Source organism: Catharus ustulatus, chromosome Z (assembly GCF_009819885.2).
Source record: "Catharus ustulatus isolate bCatUst1 chromosome Z, bCatUst1.pri.v2, whole genome shotgun sequence".
NCBI classification, from domain to species: Eukaryota; Metazoa; Chordata; class Aves; order Passeriformes; family Turdidae; genus Catharus; species Catharus ustulatus.
Genome location: NC_046262.2, coordinates 34,405,837 through 34,420,536, shown reverse-complemented (window position 1 = coordinate 34,420,536; position 14,700 = coordinate 34,405,837). Strand labels below are relative to the sequence as shown.

At 45.0% G+C, this 14,700-nt stretch overlaps 2 protein-coding genes across 4 annotated transcripts in view; one reads left to right on the top strand and one right to left on the bottom strand.

Moving 5' to 3' along the window:
* Positions 1–5,451, bottom strand: part of ACER2 (alkaline ceramidase 2) — a 29,503-nt gene extending 24,052 nt beyond the window's left edge. For 2 of the 3 annotated variants that reach the window (XM_033086001.1, XM_033086000.1), the window contains exon 1: positions 4,676–4,801. In XM_033086001.1, the coding sequence (XP_032941892.1) occupies positions 4,676–4,783 (108 nt within the window). In that variant the 5' untranslated portion in view covers positions 4,784–4,801. Of the gene's footprint in view, positions 1–4,675; positions 4,802–5,047 lie in introns of those variants that run through there. The other variant, XM_033086002.2, reaches the window with a different exon arrangement.
* RPS6 (ribosomal protein S6) lies at positions 5,008–10,765 on the top strand. The gene is given in 9 exon segments (XM_033086384.2): positions 5,008–5,031; positions 5,498–5,773; positions 5,867–5,929; positions 5,932–6,108; positions 6,851–6,982; positions 7,827–8,037; positions 8,387–8,533; positions 9,713–9,870; positions 10,600–10,765. Coding segments are annotated over 9 exon segments (1,284 nt in total). The 3' UTR covers positions 10,696–10,765.
* The last annotated feature ends 3,935 nt before the right edge of the window (positions 10,766–14,700 follow it).

Here is a 14,700-nt window from a genome sequence, read left to right as displayed (position 1 = left end):
TGGGTGTTTGGGAGTGCTCTACGCATTTTTGGCTTTTAGACACAGGGCAAAGGGAAGCGTCAAGGGGCAAAAATAACTGGTTAGAAACCAAGTGGTTTGGAAACTTTTCTACCTCTGGAGTTGAAACTGACCAATGAAGAAAACCAAAACAGGCAAACACAGCCTACCAAAATTTGTCTAGAAAGTCCTTATTCCTCCTAGGAGCAAGATGACAAAGGATAGACTGTATCTACTTACCACAGCTATAGCAATGTAGATTTATACAAGTGATTAGCCAGCAAAGGAGCAGTTCTGTGCTATGATAGTGCTCCTCTGGCAATGAACTCATGCTAAGGTCCTGCCTGCAAATGCAAGAAACCCCTTGCAAACTGGAGCCTGAGCATGACTTGTACTCTTCATTGTGGCCATCAGGAAGATTTTCTTACATCTCAGAAGCTGAAATAATTGTGGTATTAAAAATTTCAATATTAAAGTATGGCTTCAGAAAGTATGCTGCATGTCATTTCTTATACTAGTACCTAATTGGCCTCCATAATTTGGTAATGTACAATTCAAATACTTTGACAGTTGTGATAAGTGCAAAAATTTACATCAGTAGTATAGAAGATTTCCTTCGGCATCTGCAAAAGGCAATGATTAAACATTACAGTTCTGGAAAACAGGCAAATAGTCCTTCAGTAACAGTCCATTCACTTGGCTTCATACAATTCTGGACCTTTACTTTTAATTTTCAACTAATTGATTATATTAATTTGGGACATAGGCCTAGAGGACAGAGAGAATGGGGTTGCTTAGATCATGGATCATGCAACTTCACTCACATCTGGCCACTGTCTTGACACAGTATGTCTCCTGCAGTCCTACCAAAGCTCATGTATTTGTCACTATTGATTTCATCTCCTAGAGAGCAGCTGCAGCACTCAACTACCACACAGTGTCTACTGCACTGTGCCTTTCTGAGTAGAAAGCATAACTGGTCTAAAGTACCTCCCAGTGACATCAGAGAGTGTGTATCTTCCTTATCTGGTACCTAAACATGATTCTTACATACACTAAAACTCCTCTGTAGTAAAAAAAAATGCTGTAGGGGGAGTACAAGCATTCTCTCACACTATTAAGACTACCTCATAACTTTTAGAAACTTATTTCCATTCCACTAGGGATGGAAAGAAAATAAGAAGAATAAAACCCTGGCAATTCCCTTTGTAAATGAAAATTACAAGCACAACTAAATGCAACATATTGAATTGCTAGGTACTGACTTTCCCAGCCAACAGGGAAAAAAAATACTGTTTTCAGGTATTTAAAACATAAGCAACAGGTTTTATTTTGTAAATACCTCTTCACAGAGAAAATTATTTTGATCATGTGGAGGCATTTGTTATGGTCTGAAGTAGTGTTACACTGCATAAGAACACATTATTCATTTCAGAAGGAAAAAAACCCACTTTTTTTGTAACTATTCCTTCAATTTGAAATTGGGTGTTTTATGGCCTCTTTACTGAAAAAGTGTAACACCTGAAGCACTTCAGCTAGACAAAAATCATGTTAAGTCTAGCTTGTGCATATTTTTAAAAATTAGTTTGATCAGTTTATACAAAACCTGTGAACAGATTTCTCCTACTGATTCTCCTACTAAGTCTGTTGAGTGCTTTGGTTTAAGTCCCATCAGAACAAATAATTAATTTTTTAAAAAATACATTTCAGATAAGCTGTTTCAGTTTTATGCTTACATGAATACTGCATGAGACCAAAACCACAATTCTGACCCCAGCCATGGCAGCTTAAAATGTGGATTAGCAAGGTTTTAATCTAAAGCTTAATGACCCAGATGCCGATTCAAGTCTGTTGGAGAGCGTTCCTGGGAACTTCAAGGGAGTTTGAAGCAGTCAAAACAAACTCACCCTAGAAGGAATAAAATTTAGATGCCACCTAAAGTACAGTAATTTCACGACTATAAGGTGCACCCTTTTGACTAAAATTTTGCTCGAAACCTGGACGTGCGCCTTACAATCCGGTGCGCCTTATATATGGACAAAGTTCGGAAATTTGCCAACCCAGAAGTGCGAGCTGCGAAGCGCAGCTGCCATGGGAGCCAAGCCGCGAGGTGGTGGTGGCCGCAGCAGCTGAGCCGTGAGCCCAGCCACACCAGCTGGCACTGGGGGCGGGCAGGAGTGCCGGGGCCCGCAGCACAGGGAGGGCGCCCGGGGCTGCATTTAAAGGTTACACCAGTCTGTGAAAAATGTTTGCAAATTGAGCATCTGCCAGTAAACCCCGCGATTGCGTGATTCCGTTGCTAATTCGTTACTTTGTTGTGCGTGGATCCTCACTACAACAAAAAAAGTGCGCCTTATAGTCTGGTGCGCCTTATAGTCATGAAATTACTGTACCTTTTAGAGCAAGTCCAAAACTTCCTAACTGTCCTGTGAGCATCTGGTTTTTTGAGGACACAATTACAGAACACTATTCAATCCACTGCAACTTGCTGTTTTAATTTTCAGAAGTTGCTAATACAGAAATCAAGCCCTAACAATGACTTAGTATTACTGAAGAGAGCCTAAACATGACTACCCTCAACACTGCCTCTTCTTCTCGCCGCGTTTCAGTGTACAGCTTACTGATTTGTATACAGCTGCCACAAAACAGCAGGCTTTGGGAAAACTTTCTTCTGTGTCTGTCCACCTGTCTGAAGTTATTCATATGGACACAAGTGAAGTTTCTAGCATTTTGGCAAGCTTCTATACCTCTGTTAATGAGCTCAGATTTAATCCCACCCAGCAACTAAGCACTGACTGCCCAGATGCTCGCTCACTCCCTTCACAGCAGGATGGAGGAGAAAATCAGAAGGGCAAATGTGAGAAAACTTGTAGGGGTTGAGATACGAACAGTTCAATGGGGTAACATAAGCTGTTTGCACAAGCAAAGTGAAATAAGGAAATCATTCAGCACTCCCCATGGATAGGTAGGTGTTCTCCATCCCCAGGAAATCTGGGCCCCATCACACATAACAGTGACTTGGGAAGACAAATGCCACCACCCTAAAGCCCCAACTGCTTCCCTCTCCTTCGTTCAGCTCTACATGCTGATCATGACACCATATGGCCTGCGAAATTCACTGAGTCAGTTGGAATCAGCTGTCCCAGCTGTGTCCCCTCCCAAAGTTTTCTGTGTCCCCAGCCCACTTGCTGGGTTGGGTTATGTGAGAAGCAGAAAAGGCCTGAGTAAGCCCTGCTCAGAAGTGATGAAAACATGCTTGAGTTACCAACACTGTTTCCAGCACAAAGCAGCACCCTCTACCAGTGCCTATGAGGAAAATTCACTCTACCCCAGATTGAACTAGCACATATGGTAGGATACCCATCCCCCTGCATAGCTGGCTACAAAACACATTTGCTGTCTTCGATAACTTGTTTATCCTGACCTTTTCCTCCCTTTGTTTTTGGTTCTTGCACAGTGACATCAGACACACAAAAAAAGCCAACAGTTTCCCTCACACACCCTCAAAATTCTTCAGTGGCACAGACTATAGCTACCATCTTTAGGAATTTGGCAGCTAAGTACAAAAAAAAAACAAGCTAGCAATGTATACAGTGCACCATGGAATTACTTGCTCTGTATGTGCAGAACCTCCCGTGATACAAACTCCAGTGTGGGAAGCCAGACACCTACTTCTTCTTCCACTATGTGTTACCAGTCAAAGAAAAATGGCTTGAAAGGGAAAGACAGTTCAGACAAGGATGGAATTTGGGGAAAAAATACCCTGCCCACTTTAATGTATAAAAGAGACAAAACAAAAGCTCCAGTTCCTCCTCATATGTGTACACACCAACTCCTATAGAAGAGAAAACAGACAGCATTTGCAGGTTTGCTCCTGGACAGATGATTTTCATGGAAGGGCAAACTACCTGAAAGCCCAGTGGATTATCTTACTCTAGTGGGCCTGTCATTGCCATTCTTTACATCAACAGGATATTGGGAGCATTGCTCTCTTTCCAAGGTGCACGGTACCGGGCAGTTTGGCTCGGCTGCTGTGGCTGTTTTTCTAAGTTCTTTCCAGCAGCTGAAAGGTATTGGAAATGTGTGAGAGGACTCGGGAGTAAACCATGTCTAACTGGAAGGAAGCAACAATTACATTATACTTCTTCACTCTCCTTCCATTCTTTAGTTGAAAGCTTTGCCATCTTGGAGCCAAACACGTTCTGGAGAAAACCAGTTCTGCCTCCAAACACCAAAGTACTTTTTTATCTTGACCCATGACTGCCGTGCATGCCCATCAAGGCGCTGACACCTGTTTGTGTAAATGGATACTAGACCAGGGCACTCTAGCACCAAAAATTCGCTGCTTGGCCACCTCAAGTCTCGACAAAGACGAGGACAGAGCCTGCTGCACATCATTTACCGGTAGTAGCACGACTGGTAAACCTCCCCTTCTTATACCTAAAAAACTAGGTAAAAATTCCTTCATTTTAGGCATGCCAGCGATTGGAGAAGGAAAAGAAATCGACAGCCATGGAAGGGCATGCTACAATCCCACGAAAACCCCGCAGGAGACGTAGCCGGCAGGCAGCAGGAACCCCCCGGGCTGCAGCGGGACCTGCCCGCCGCCGCACGCTCGCCCACCCGCAGCCCCCCGGCGCTCAGGCAGCCGCCGCTCCCGCTCCGCCGGGCACCGCACCGTATTGTAGAACTCGGCGATGGCGGGCACGATAGTGTAGTTGTCCTCGCACCAGTCCACCTCCGAGCTGCCGGCCCGCAGCGGGTCCCACCAGAGCAGCGCGCCCATCGCGCCCGCCGCTCCGGCCCTGCCCGGCGGCGCTGGGTGCGGTGACGGCGCCGCCGCCCCCGCCTCTCCTCCGCGCTCCAAGGGGCGGGCCGGGCCCGGGCCTCAACGGGCGCGGGTCGCGGGGTCGGGCACGCTGTTCCCTGCGCCTGCTCCGGGCAGCCGGGCGGTGGGAGCGCCAGTTTCCCGCTCCCCGGCGGCTTTGAGCAGCCAGCAGCTCCACAGGCATGGGCAGCACGCCCGCCTCCCTCGTATGCTTAGACATACCTCACGCAGTATTACAGAATTGTTAGGGTTGGAAAGGACCTCTGGAGATCACCCAGTACAAACCCCCTGCCAAAGCAGGGTCACCTAAAGCAGGTGACACAAGAAATGTGTCCAGGTGGGTTTTAAGTGTCTCCAAAGACGGAGACTCCACCATGTCCCCAGGCAGCTGTTCCAGTGCTTTGTCACCCTCAGTATAAAGAATTTCTTCGTGTTAAGCTGAAACTTCCTGTGTTTTAGTTCAGGGCCATTACTCTATGCTGTGCCACCAGGCTCCTCTGAAATTTGTCTGGCGCCATCCGCTTGGCACCCACCTTGGAGATATTTCTATGTATTGATGAGATCCCCTCCCAGTCTTCTCTTCTCCAGACCAAACAGACCCAGGTCCCAGAGTCTCTCCTCATAAGAGAGAAGCTTCAGACCCCTGATCATCCTTGTGGCTCTCCACAGTAGCTCCTTGTCTCTTTCGTGCTGCGGAGGCCAGAAGCAGACACAGGACACAGTGTCAGTTCCAGCCGTGTGACGGAGAGGAGCGGCCGCTCCCCGCACGCCCCTGCTCCCGTGCATAGGCAGTGCTGCACACAGCGCCAGCAGGGAACCGGGAAGCGCATCCCAGCGGGAGCCGCTCATGCCGCGCAAACAACGCGCCTTCCCCTGAAAGCCGGAGTGTCGCGTGTTGATGGCGCTTCTTTTTACAGGCGCCAGCGCTCTCAGTCCCGGAGCGCCTGCGTGCTGCTCCGCTGGCCATTCCTAAGGAACGGTTTCTCCCTGGCGAGCGGCACCTCAAGGAACCAGTGACAGGCCTGGGCCTGCCCCGGACAGGAGACAATTGCCCAAACCTGGGTGCGCGGGAGGGCCGGGGCCTGGCCACGCCGCGAAGCCACGCCCCACGGTCGCGCTTTTTGGCCACGCCCCTCTCCGTAACAGCGTCACTCGCCATTGGGCAGCCTCTGTCACGCGGGGCGTGGGTGGTACAGATCTCGCGAGAGTTTCTGGGTGTATGTAAGAAGTGCGGGCGGAAGTGCGGCCTTTTCCCGCCGCGTCGAGACGTGGGCACGATGAAGGTGAGGCCGCGCCGGGCCGGGGCCGCGCTCGGGTACGGGGCCTGGAGCTCCCCCGCCGTAAATGGCCCCGGCGCTGCACACAGAGCCGCTGTTGGTGGCCAGTGGTGCGTCGCGGCGGGGCTGGAGCGCAGCCGCGGGGCGGATGGGAGTGGATTGCTGGCGGGCTCCGCGCCCTTGGTCGCGGCTCTGGTGCCGCAGGGCTGCGGAGTGCCGGGCTTCCGGAGCAGCTGCCTGGCTTGGAAGGACTTGGGCGGGTGAGAGGCCTGTGTAGTCACCAGTAGGGCTCGGTAGGGAGGTGCTGTGTGTGCTGTTCCCGAGGCACTGACAGCAGGCACCCCTTCGGTGCTGCGCTCTGCGGCGTTCGTAGGAAGCACAAGTGATCCCCCACAGCAGGTGCTGTTCCCTTGCAGTAACTTGTCTGTCTAATGCGGCCTGTGTTGAGAGGGGTTTGGGGGAGGAGGGGAGTACAGGTTTTTGCTACTCGCATTCTGTGCTCGACCTCTGACTGAGATAGTCAGTTTCCTATGCGGCCCAATAAGTTGTACAGCCCAGTGTGGCCTGACATTCTCCGAGTGTGGTGGTGACGGGTTTTTTTGGTGAGCGTTTGTGTAAGCAGCTGGGGAACTCCAGCTTTGAAATGCCAAGATCAAATCATAAGGTAAATTCTGACCTTGTTAAAATTCTTCCTCAGAAGTTTCAACCTGATTTTTTTGGTGTTTTTCTTGTTTTCTTTGGTTGTTAGCTCAACATTTCTTTCCCGGCTACTGGCTGCCAAAAGCTCATTGAAGTAGACGATGAGCGTAAGCTCAGGACGTTTTATGAAAAACGAATGGCCACGGAGGTGCTGGCTGATTCCCTTGGTGAGGAGTGGAAGGTAAGTAGTGCAGAAATTAAGAGTTGTATTTGAGAAGCTTAAAATACAAGATGTCTCCACTATGTACTTGTTAAAATGTAGTGCTTGTATGGTGTGCATTTGGTAGCCAAGTTAAAAGTTTCTCCTGGTATATATGTGCAGAACCTGACTGGTCAGGGTGGCTTCTTTGAGTACCTGAGTGGGGGTTTTTGGTTTTTAAAGCCTTGTGTTTAGAGTTTCTTGCTCCTCTTCACAGTAGCTTACTGCTCTTCATTTGAGTGCTGTCTCTTGGTATTCAGGACAAGCTCAGTCTGCAGTATAAAACTGTTAAAAATTGACTATTTAAACTGCTACTAATGTGTGGGGAAAAACGTGGGCCTGGCGGATGGGCTTGGAATAGTTAGTGTTAATGTGGACAGTGCAGCTGAATTTGAGGAATGCAGTCTCTTCTGCTGCCATCTTCAGAAGGAATGTGATCAAACTCATGCTTTTCCTTTTTTATTTGCGTACCTCTACTGTAGACACTCCTGTGTTCCGTGCCGATTTCCAGTTTGTTGGGATAACTGGCTTTAGTTATGTTTACAATTGCAGAAAAGCTAGACAATAATAGTAAAAAATTTTGTGCTGTGTTACTTTCCAACAAAACTTTAAAGGGATGTGAAGGACACTAAATGTAAATTCTGGTGTACAGAGGTATTTTTGCATTCCTTGAGGAAAATTTCTGAAGTGTTCCAAAGGTGTTGACTAAAGATGTTTGCAGTGACAGTGACTTACGCTGCATCATGGAGATGCAGTCTGCTGAGGTATCTACTACTTCTGGAGGTGGTAAAGACATGACTAACTCAAAAGCGTTTCTGTTTTTTAGGGTTATGTTGTCCGGATAAGTGGTGGCAATGACAAGCAAGGCTTCCCCATGAAGCAAGGTGTCCTGACTCACGGCCGTGTCCGCCTGCTGCTCAGCAAGGGCCATTCCTGCTACCGCCCCCGGAGAACCGGCGAGAGAAAGCGCAAGTCTGTCCGCGGCTGCATCGTTGATGCAAACTTGAGTGTCCTGAACTTGGTCATAGTGAAAAAGGGTAAGAGTCTGCATGAAACCAGTAGGTAGACGTAGGTCCCTGGAAGGAGCCTGCTTGGTAGTGGGCTGGTAAGTTGTGTGGCATGAAAATGGCAGTCCCAGTTTGAGTGAGCACGTTTTAAGAATCCCTCTAAACATTGCATTCTTGTAATACTAAAAATGGTCGCTGAAACGCTTCTTGTTGCTGCCAGGATCATGTCACAGCAGCCAAGGGTGGTGCTATTGACAGGTGAACCCCAAACACTACCTAGCATTACCTTGAATTCTTTTATTTTAAAGTTAATGTTTTGCTGCTGAGCCTGGTGCTCAGCAGTGTAGTAATTGGCACTTTTAAACTTGCATTCCCAAAGGTGAAAAGGACATTCCTGGGCTGACTGACACAACTGTGCCCCGTCGTCTTGGTCCCAAGAGAGCCAGCAGGATCCGCAAGCTGTTCAACCTCTCTAAGGAAGATGATGTTCGCCAGTATGTTGTGAGGAAGCCTCTCAACAAAGAGGGTAAGAACTCCAATAGTACAGCTCTTTGGGTTTCTGTAATAAATCTCCTTGGGTTTCTGTAATTAATGCTGAGGTGTCTGGCCTACTGCACTGAATAAAGCACAGTTAATAGTGCCTCTAGAAACTTGACACTGACTATATTTAAGCTTTGTCAGCTATAGCTTGTGGGGAAAAAAATAGAGTTTCTTGGTTGCCTCATTTCCTTCACCCCTCTGCCACGTTTTGTCATAGCTTGTTCTTAAAAGTATGATCGAATCTGGAGAAATTTTTACTAGTGTTTCTAAGAATAATCCAATAATTGCTAATAATCCAATAGTTGCTAATAAAAGAAAGTTAAATACAACGTGGAATGTTGTTAAAACTTTTATGGTGTGGGGAAGAAGGCAGTGTAGAGAAAAGATGCTAAGATATTTTCCTCGCTGCTTATGGCAGGCAGTCTGAAATGAGATTTTATTGGCAGAACACTGCTTTGTTTACCACCTCTCTCTTGCAGTGTAGGATTATAATTTTGGGGTTTTTTTACTTTTGATCGGGAGGAAAAATGTTTTTTTAGAAGAATATGATAAGACTTGGGTACTGTGAAACACCGTAGGAAATGGTTTTCTCCATTAAAGAGTATGATCCTGCTGGACATCAGTCTGGTATGTGACTGCTAAAGTCTTACCAGGATTGCTTAGTAAGATTTTATTTTACAGATATGTGTGATAACATGTTTTGTTTGCTCATTATGGACTGTGGATCTGTTTTTTAGGATAAACAATGTCAAACCTAAGTAAAATTGTATATGGCTTTTTAATGCTGGAAACAATGGCTTGTTCTGGATATAGTGAATTCCTATTATATAATAGTACATATATGTGCAATAGCTATATAATGAATTCCTTTATTACTAAAAACTCTAGGTCTAGGGGAGTTAAAAGAGATAGACCTGCTGAGAAGCTAGGAATTCACACTTCATTTCTAATAGCAAATCATGAGTATTAAGACAGTATTTTGTCAGTGCTGAATCTGGTGATAAATGATCATTTTTCCTGTAAAATCTGTGAAGATGTTGAACTCTCTATAGTTGCTGTAATATGTAGTACACTAAATCAAACTTACTCTAAAGTTGGTTGGATGAGGCCTGTGGCCTCTTTGGAAGGTGCTCTGCCACTTTTGCTGATCTGTAATGATTTTTAGGCAAGAAGCCCAGAACAAAGGCTCCCAAAATCCAGCGACTGGTGACTCCTCGAGTGCTGCAGCATAAGCGCAGGCGCATTGCCCTGAAGAAACAGCGCACTCAGAAGAACAAGGAGGAAGCTGCAGAGTACGCGAAGCTCTTGGCCAAGAGGATGAAGGTAGGTTTGCCATTTTAGATCAGCTGTATGGAATATAGCTCATTTCTCAATGATTTGGTAAGCTGGAGTGGATGTTCTGTACCTGCTCATTTTGTATATAAATGCCCAAATGTGAGTATAAACATAGCTTGTCATTTGGGTTTTGAATATTTATTTCTGTTTCTTCCAGTCATAGAGCAATAGAAATTAACCAGGCCCACTAATTTGAGAGCTTTTTTTGAAGGAAATAAAGTTATGGGCTCCGAAGACTTTTTTTTTTTTTCTGTAGCTATTTTAGTTCAAATGAATTCTGGTTTAACTTCAAGATGCCCAAGTATTTGAGTGATTATGTGGAGAAATGGGATTCAGCAGTTGATCTTGATGGAGGTTGTTACGCAGCATAAGTTTGCTCTTGCTCCTAAAACTGCAATGACTGTAAACACTACGGTTGGAATATGTAGCATAGTACTTCGTGAATTTTATTACTTCCAGAGAAACAGGGATGCACCTTTGGTATGTTGAAAACTTCTACATCAGTTTCTTAGCTAAAATTTTGGGTGCATACTGTACGAAGACAGGACTCTGCTGGTTTTGCAAGTTGCAGAATTCCGACCTGTAGAAGGGAAATTATTTTGCTCTATTGACTTACAGAATCCATTCCTTCAAGTTTTATTTTCCCTAGTTTGTTCCTTGGTAGATGTTTTGAAGTACTTGATGACATTTAACATCTTAATATTCCTTGCTTTTCAGGAAGCCAAGGAGAAACGCCAGGAGCAGATCGCCAAGAGGCGCCGGCTTTCTTCTTTGAGAGCTTCTACGTCCAAGTCTGAATCAAGTCAGAAATAAAGATGTACACGATACTAAAAAGACATTGTACATTTAATTACCAATAAACTCCTTTGATGGTGAACTTCCAGTATGAGACTCTGTAGTGCATGTTGTTACTGGCAATTTCTTAAGCAGGCGTTCAGACTAACTGTATCATGTACACCAGACTGGAACAACAAACTGTGGTCTTGATGCAGTTCTCTTACGAGATTGTGTCACTTTTGATACCGAATATAACATTGGTAGAACTTCAAACCCTCAGGTGATTCTTGGCAGAATTAAGTGCAGTTCAGGAGCTCACTTGTAACAGGTTCCCCAGGAAAGTGGCCACAAACCTGCCAGAGTTCTGGGAATGTCTGGATGATGCTCTTAGTCAAAAGCTGTAGTTGTAGGTTGTCTTTTGAGGAGCCCTGGTGTTGCTCTTGATCCTTCTTGGTTACTGCAACTGAGATACTGGTGACTGTTTAGGTACTACAGTATTGTGCTCTTGAAATTGGTAGTGAGCATGAGAAGGCACCTTCTAAAAGGTGTGACTTGAAAATTTGACTTTAGGATTAAAAACCAAAGTAGACTTAAATGTTGTATTCAGTACAATGTACTGGGTCAGGGTAATGGGCATTTGACTCCCAAGTTAAAAATGAATGTATTGGATGTTAAAATGGTCTGCAATTAAATAAATTGCCTTAGTTCTTGAAATTGTAATTTGAATCCACTTCTCTTTTTGTTGAGAGAGGTGTTTCTGTTTCCAGTAAATTGAGCTTCATCACAATCTAACAAGTTGGGAAGGTTTTTATTCTTCCCGTCTGTTTGTGGCAAGACTCTTGGAAGTTAGGGCCTCACCTGGCTCAAAGCAGATTTTAATCTGCAGATGAAAAATCTGGATTGAAAAAAGTTGCAGAAGGCAGAACCTGCTGGCAGTACATTAGGGGTATGGATGGATCAAACCTGCAGTTCTCAAATTTGAGGTTTGTATTAGAATAATGGGATAGCCATCTCTGACAAGGACAGAATTTGCCATTAAGTGCTTGCAGGCAGTGTAACCTTGGACCAAGAGATTTGGCCAAAGCAGTTACCAAGCTTTAAGCCGTCTTTCACAGCCTTAGACTGTTTTTTAAGGACAACTGGCGAATCAGAAAAGGTTAAGACGGCTAGTAAGTGTGGTTATGCATGAGTTAAATAATGCTGGCTAGTTAAAGTTTTTAAAGGGTACCTTTTTACAATTTTTTTTAAATGAAGACAATGTTTATTGCCTACAGTTTTAATAGTGAAGATCCACAGGCCTTGTTAAACTTGTGCTTCACTAAATAAAAATGTCCCTTTTTAGTCCACATTAGTCTCTCACCTGCAAAAATTAATATGGAGAAAATGGAGGTAAGAGAGTAGCACTTGCTAAATTCACAATGCTGAGAATTTTACAATCTGCAGAAGGGAAATAACACTATCTAGCTTAATCCTAGTAAAATATTCTTGCACATGATTAAGAAGTACTTATTCTGGTCTAAGGTGAGTGTTCTGGACAAGAGCAGGAATTCTCTGAACAGGCTACTACTAAATAGTGTGGTATATGCTACTCTGTATGCCCTATTCTGCTATATAGGCTGTAAGTACATCTTTGAAGCAGTGTAACTAACACCTAGCTGTATTAATGTGTGAAAAAAGTCAGTGGGGTTCTGGTTATTTTTATCAAGCTTTGAGGATGTGTGACCTTGTCAGAGCCAGGAAATACATGGCCTTATCACCAGTAACAAAAAAAAATCCTTTCTGTACTCTTCTCCCTCATTTCCTGGACCTGCCTTACTAGTTCATCTCTTGCTTCCTTCTGCAGTCTTAGGCTTTCAGGTGCAAATCAACCGTATCATGACTTGTAGACTCAAAGAAGAGTCCTGGCTTAAAGGGACCCTGAAAGATTATCTGGTCTGGCCTGTTCAGGTCTGTGAAAGGTAGCTCTCCTTGCTGACACATCCACCTCAATCAACATCAGTTTAATGACACATCAAAGGTGTTGAGAGTCCTTTCCGTCCCATCACCCAGATCATTCATGGAGATGTTACAGTACTGATCCCTGGGGGTCCCTGCTTGTGACAGGCTGCCAGCCCCAGTAAAACACATTGATCACCTATGAGGTGATTCCTGCCCATCTCACAGATCACACCCATCGAGTCTGTATCTGACATTTGTCTAGGAGGAAGCTGGGGGAGACAGCATCAAATGCTTTGCCAAGGTCCAGCTAAACAACACTGCTCTCTTGACATGCTATTTTTCTGTAGCACTTACCAATTTAGCGTGGCATCATTTGCCTTTGATAAACTCATACTGGAGTTTTCCCAGTCACCTACTTTCACCACGGCTTTAGGTCATGGGTGACTCGAATCCCCAACTTGAAAGAGGCTAATGAAGTAAGAGCATGTTTTCTCTGCCCCCGTGCACTTCTGGCTTTACTGCAGTTCCAAATCTGTGACACTAAACACAGTCCCAAATGCTATCTGGGAACAGAGGCTTTTCCTTGAATGTTTCAGCTGTTTCAGTAGGATTTCTGCTCTTTAAAGGCAGTTTTTCTGCAAGTCTGAAGCTTGGCTGCAAACTCAGAGACACCTTAAGCTTCAGGGCAAATAACAGACCCTGGTCAGAAACTGACAGGTTGCCATTTCATCTCTTGCAACCAAAGGAAACAGAACACACATAACATTGACATACATAACCATTTTAACCAGCAAGGTCTGAATTTAGACAGCACGACACAGGAAACAAATGAGGAAAAAATGCATTTCCTCAAGATGCTTTCCTTGAAAAGAAAGGATCTTGAGGAAACCTAAACAAATCCTTCTGAACTACTCTTGCAACTAAGTGAAGTGAGCCTCTCGTCTTCCCAGCAGTTTCTGTCTGCCACCCATTTCCATGGAACCACTGAGACTCCTCCAGGCAACCAAAAACAGTAATGTGCAATCACCTGCTGAAGCAGGGCAGTGGCTGGTCAAGTGAGCATTTCTTAGGGCTGTCTCGGGGTCAGGTTGGTGCCCACCAGGAACACGAGACCTTTCCTGCTCAGCTGCTCTTCAGCCTTCACTAACATGCAATTACTCCTACACAGAGGCAAGACATTTCAGAGTACTAGTGGACCCCATCAATTCTCCAGCCTGGCATGTTAGTTGACTCTTCCTTTACTTTTCTTTGTAGACAGTAGAACTTTGTCTCTACAGAGACAGGAGTAACTATTACTATTAGTAGAGCACTACCACTCAAGGTGGTTCTGAACACATGAAGGATCAGAGCTTCCTCAAGCAAGCAGCTTTTGCTAATTTCTTTACCAGAACCTTCCGTCAATTTTCTCACCAGATTCTGCCACAGTAGCAGTTCCCTCCTCTCTACAGCTTCAAGCCCAAACCCTGTGTTCGTGCTTCTTTGGGGATTCCTAAATAGAAGCATTTATTCCTGCATAGCATTCTCCCTCTTTTCTGTCCCCCTCTGCTTCAACATACCACTGAAGGGTAGGAAATGCAAAGACAGGGTAACATTCTTAGCAAGCAGCATTACTGAAAAGACAGCAGTGACAAAAGCAGTCAGAGGAAAACAAGCAAAGTCCGTGTAATGTTTACAAGATACTCAAGTCCAAAACACTGTTTCTCAGCTGCCTACCTAAAAATACGTCTGGAAATATGGGTTAATTATGAATCTTCTCCACAAGATATCAATCTGTGCTATGCGTATCAGTCTCATCAGCAAGAAAGGTCTTTAGGGTCTGCTATTCTTGTTACTGTCAGATTAATGAACTGACTACCATACATGAAGGAGTTTGAAAGACACTCGCTTATGAAAAAGATACTCGTTTATGAAGGTGAAGGCTTGAGGCACTGGCAATTACTGCTACTTAAATTTCATCTCAGCCTCACTCTTATCCCAGCCCCGGCCCCATTAAAAAAAACCAAAACCAAAACCAAAAAAAACCCCACAAACTGGAAACTACATGTAATCAGCAACTATGTTATGAGTCAAGAGGTCCATCAATGTTTTTGCAAGCTAGGATGC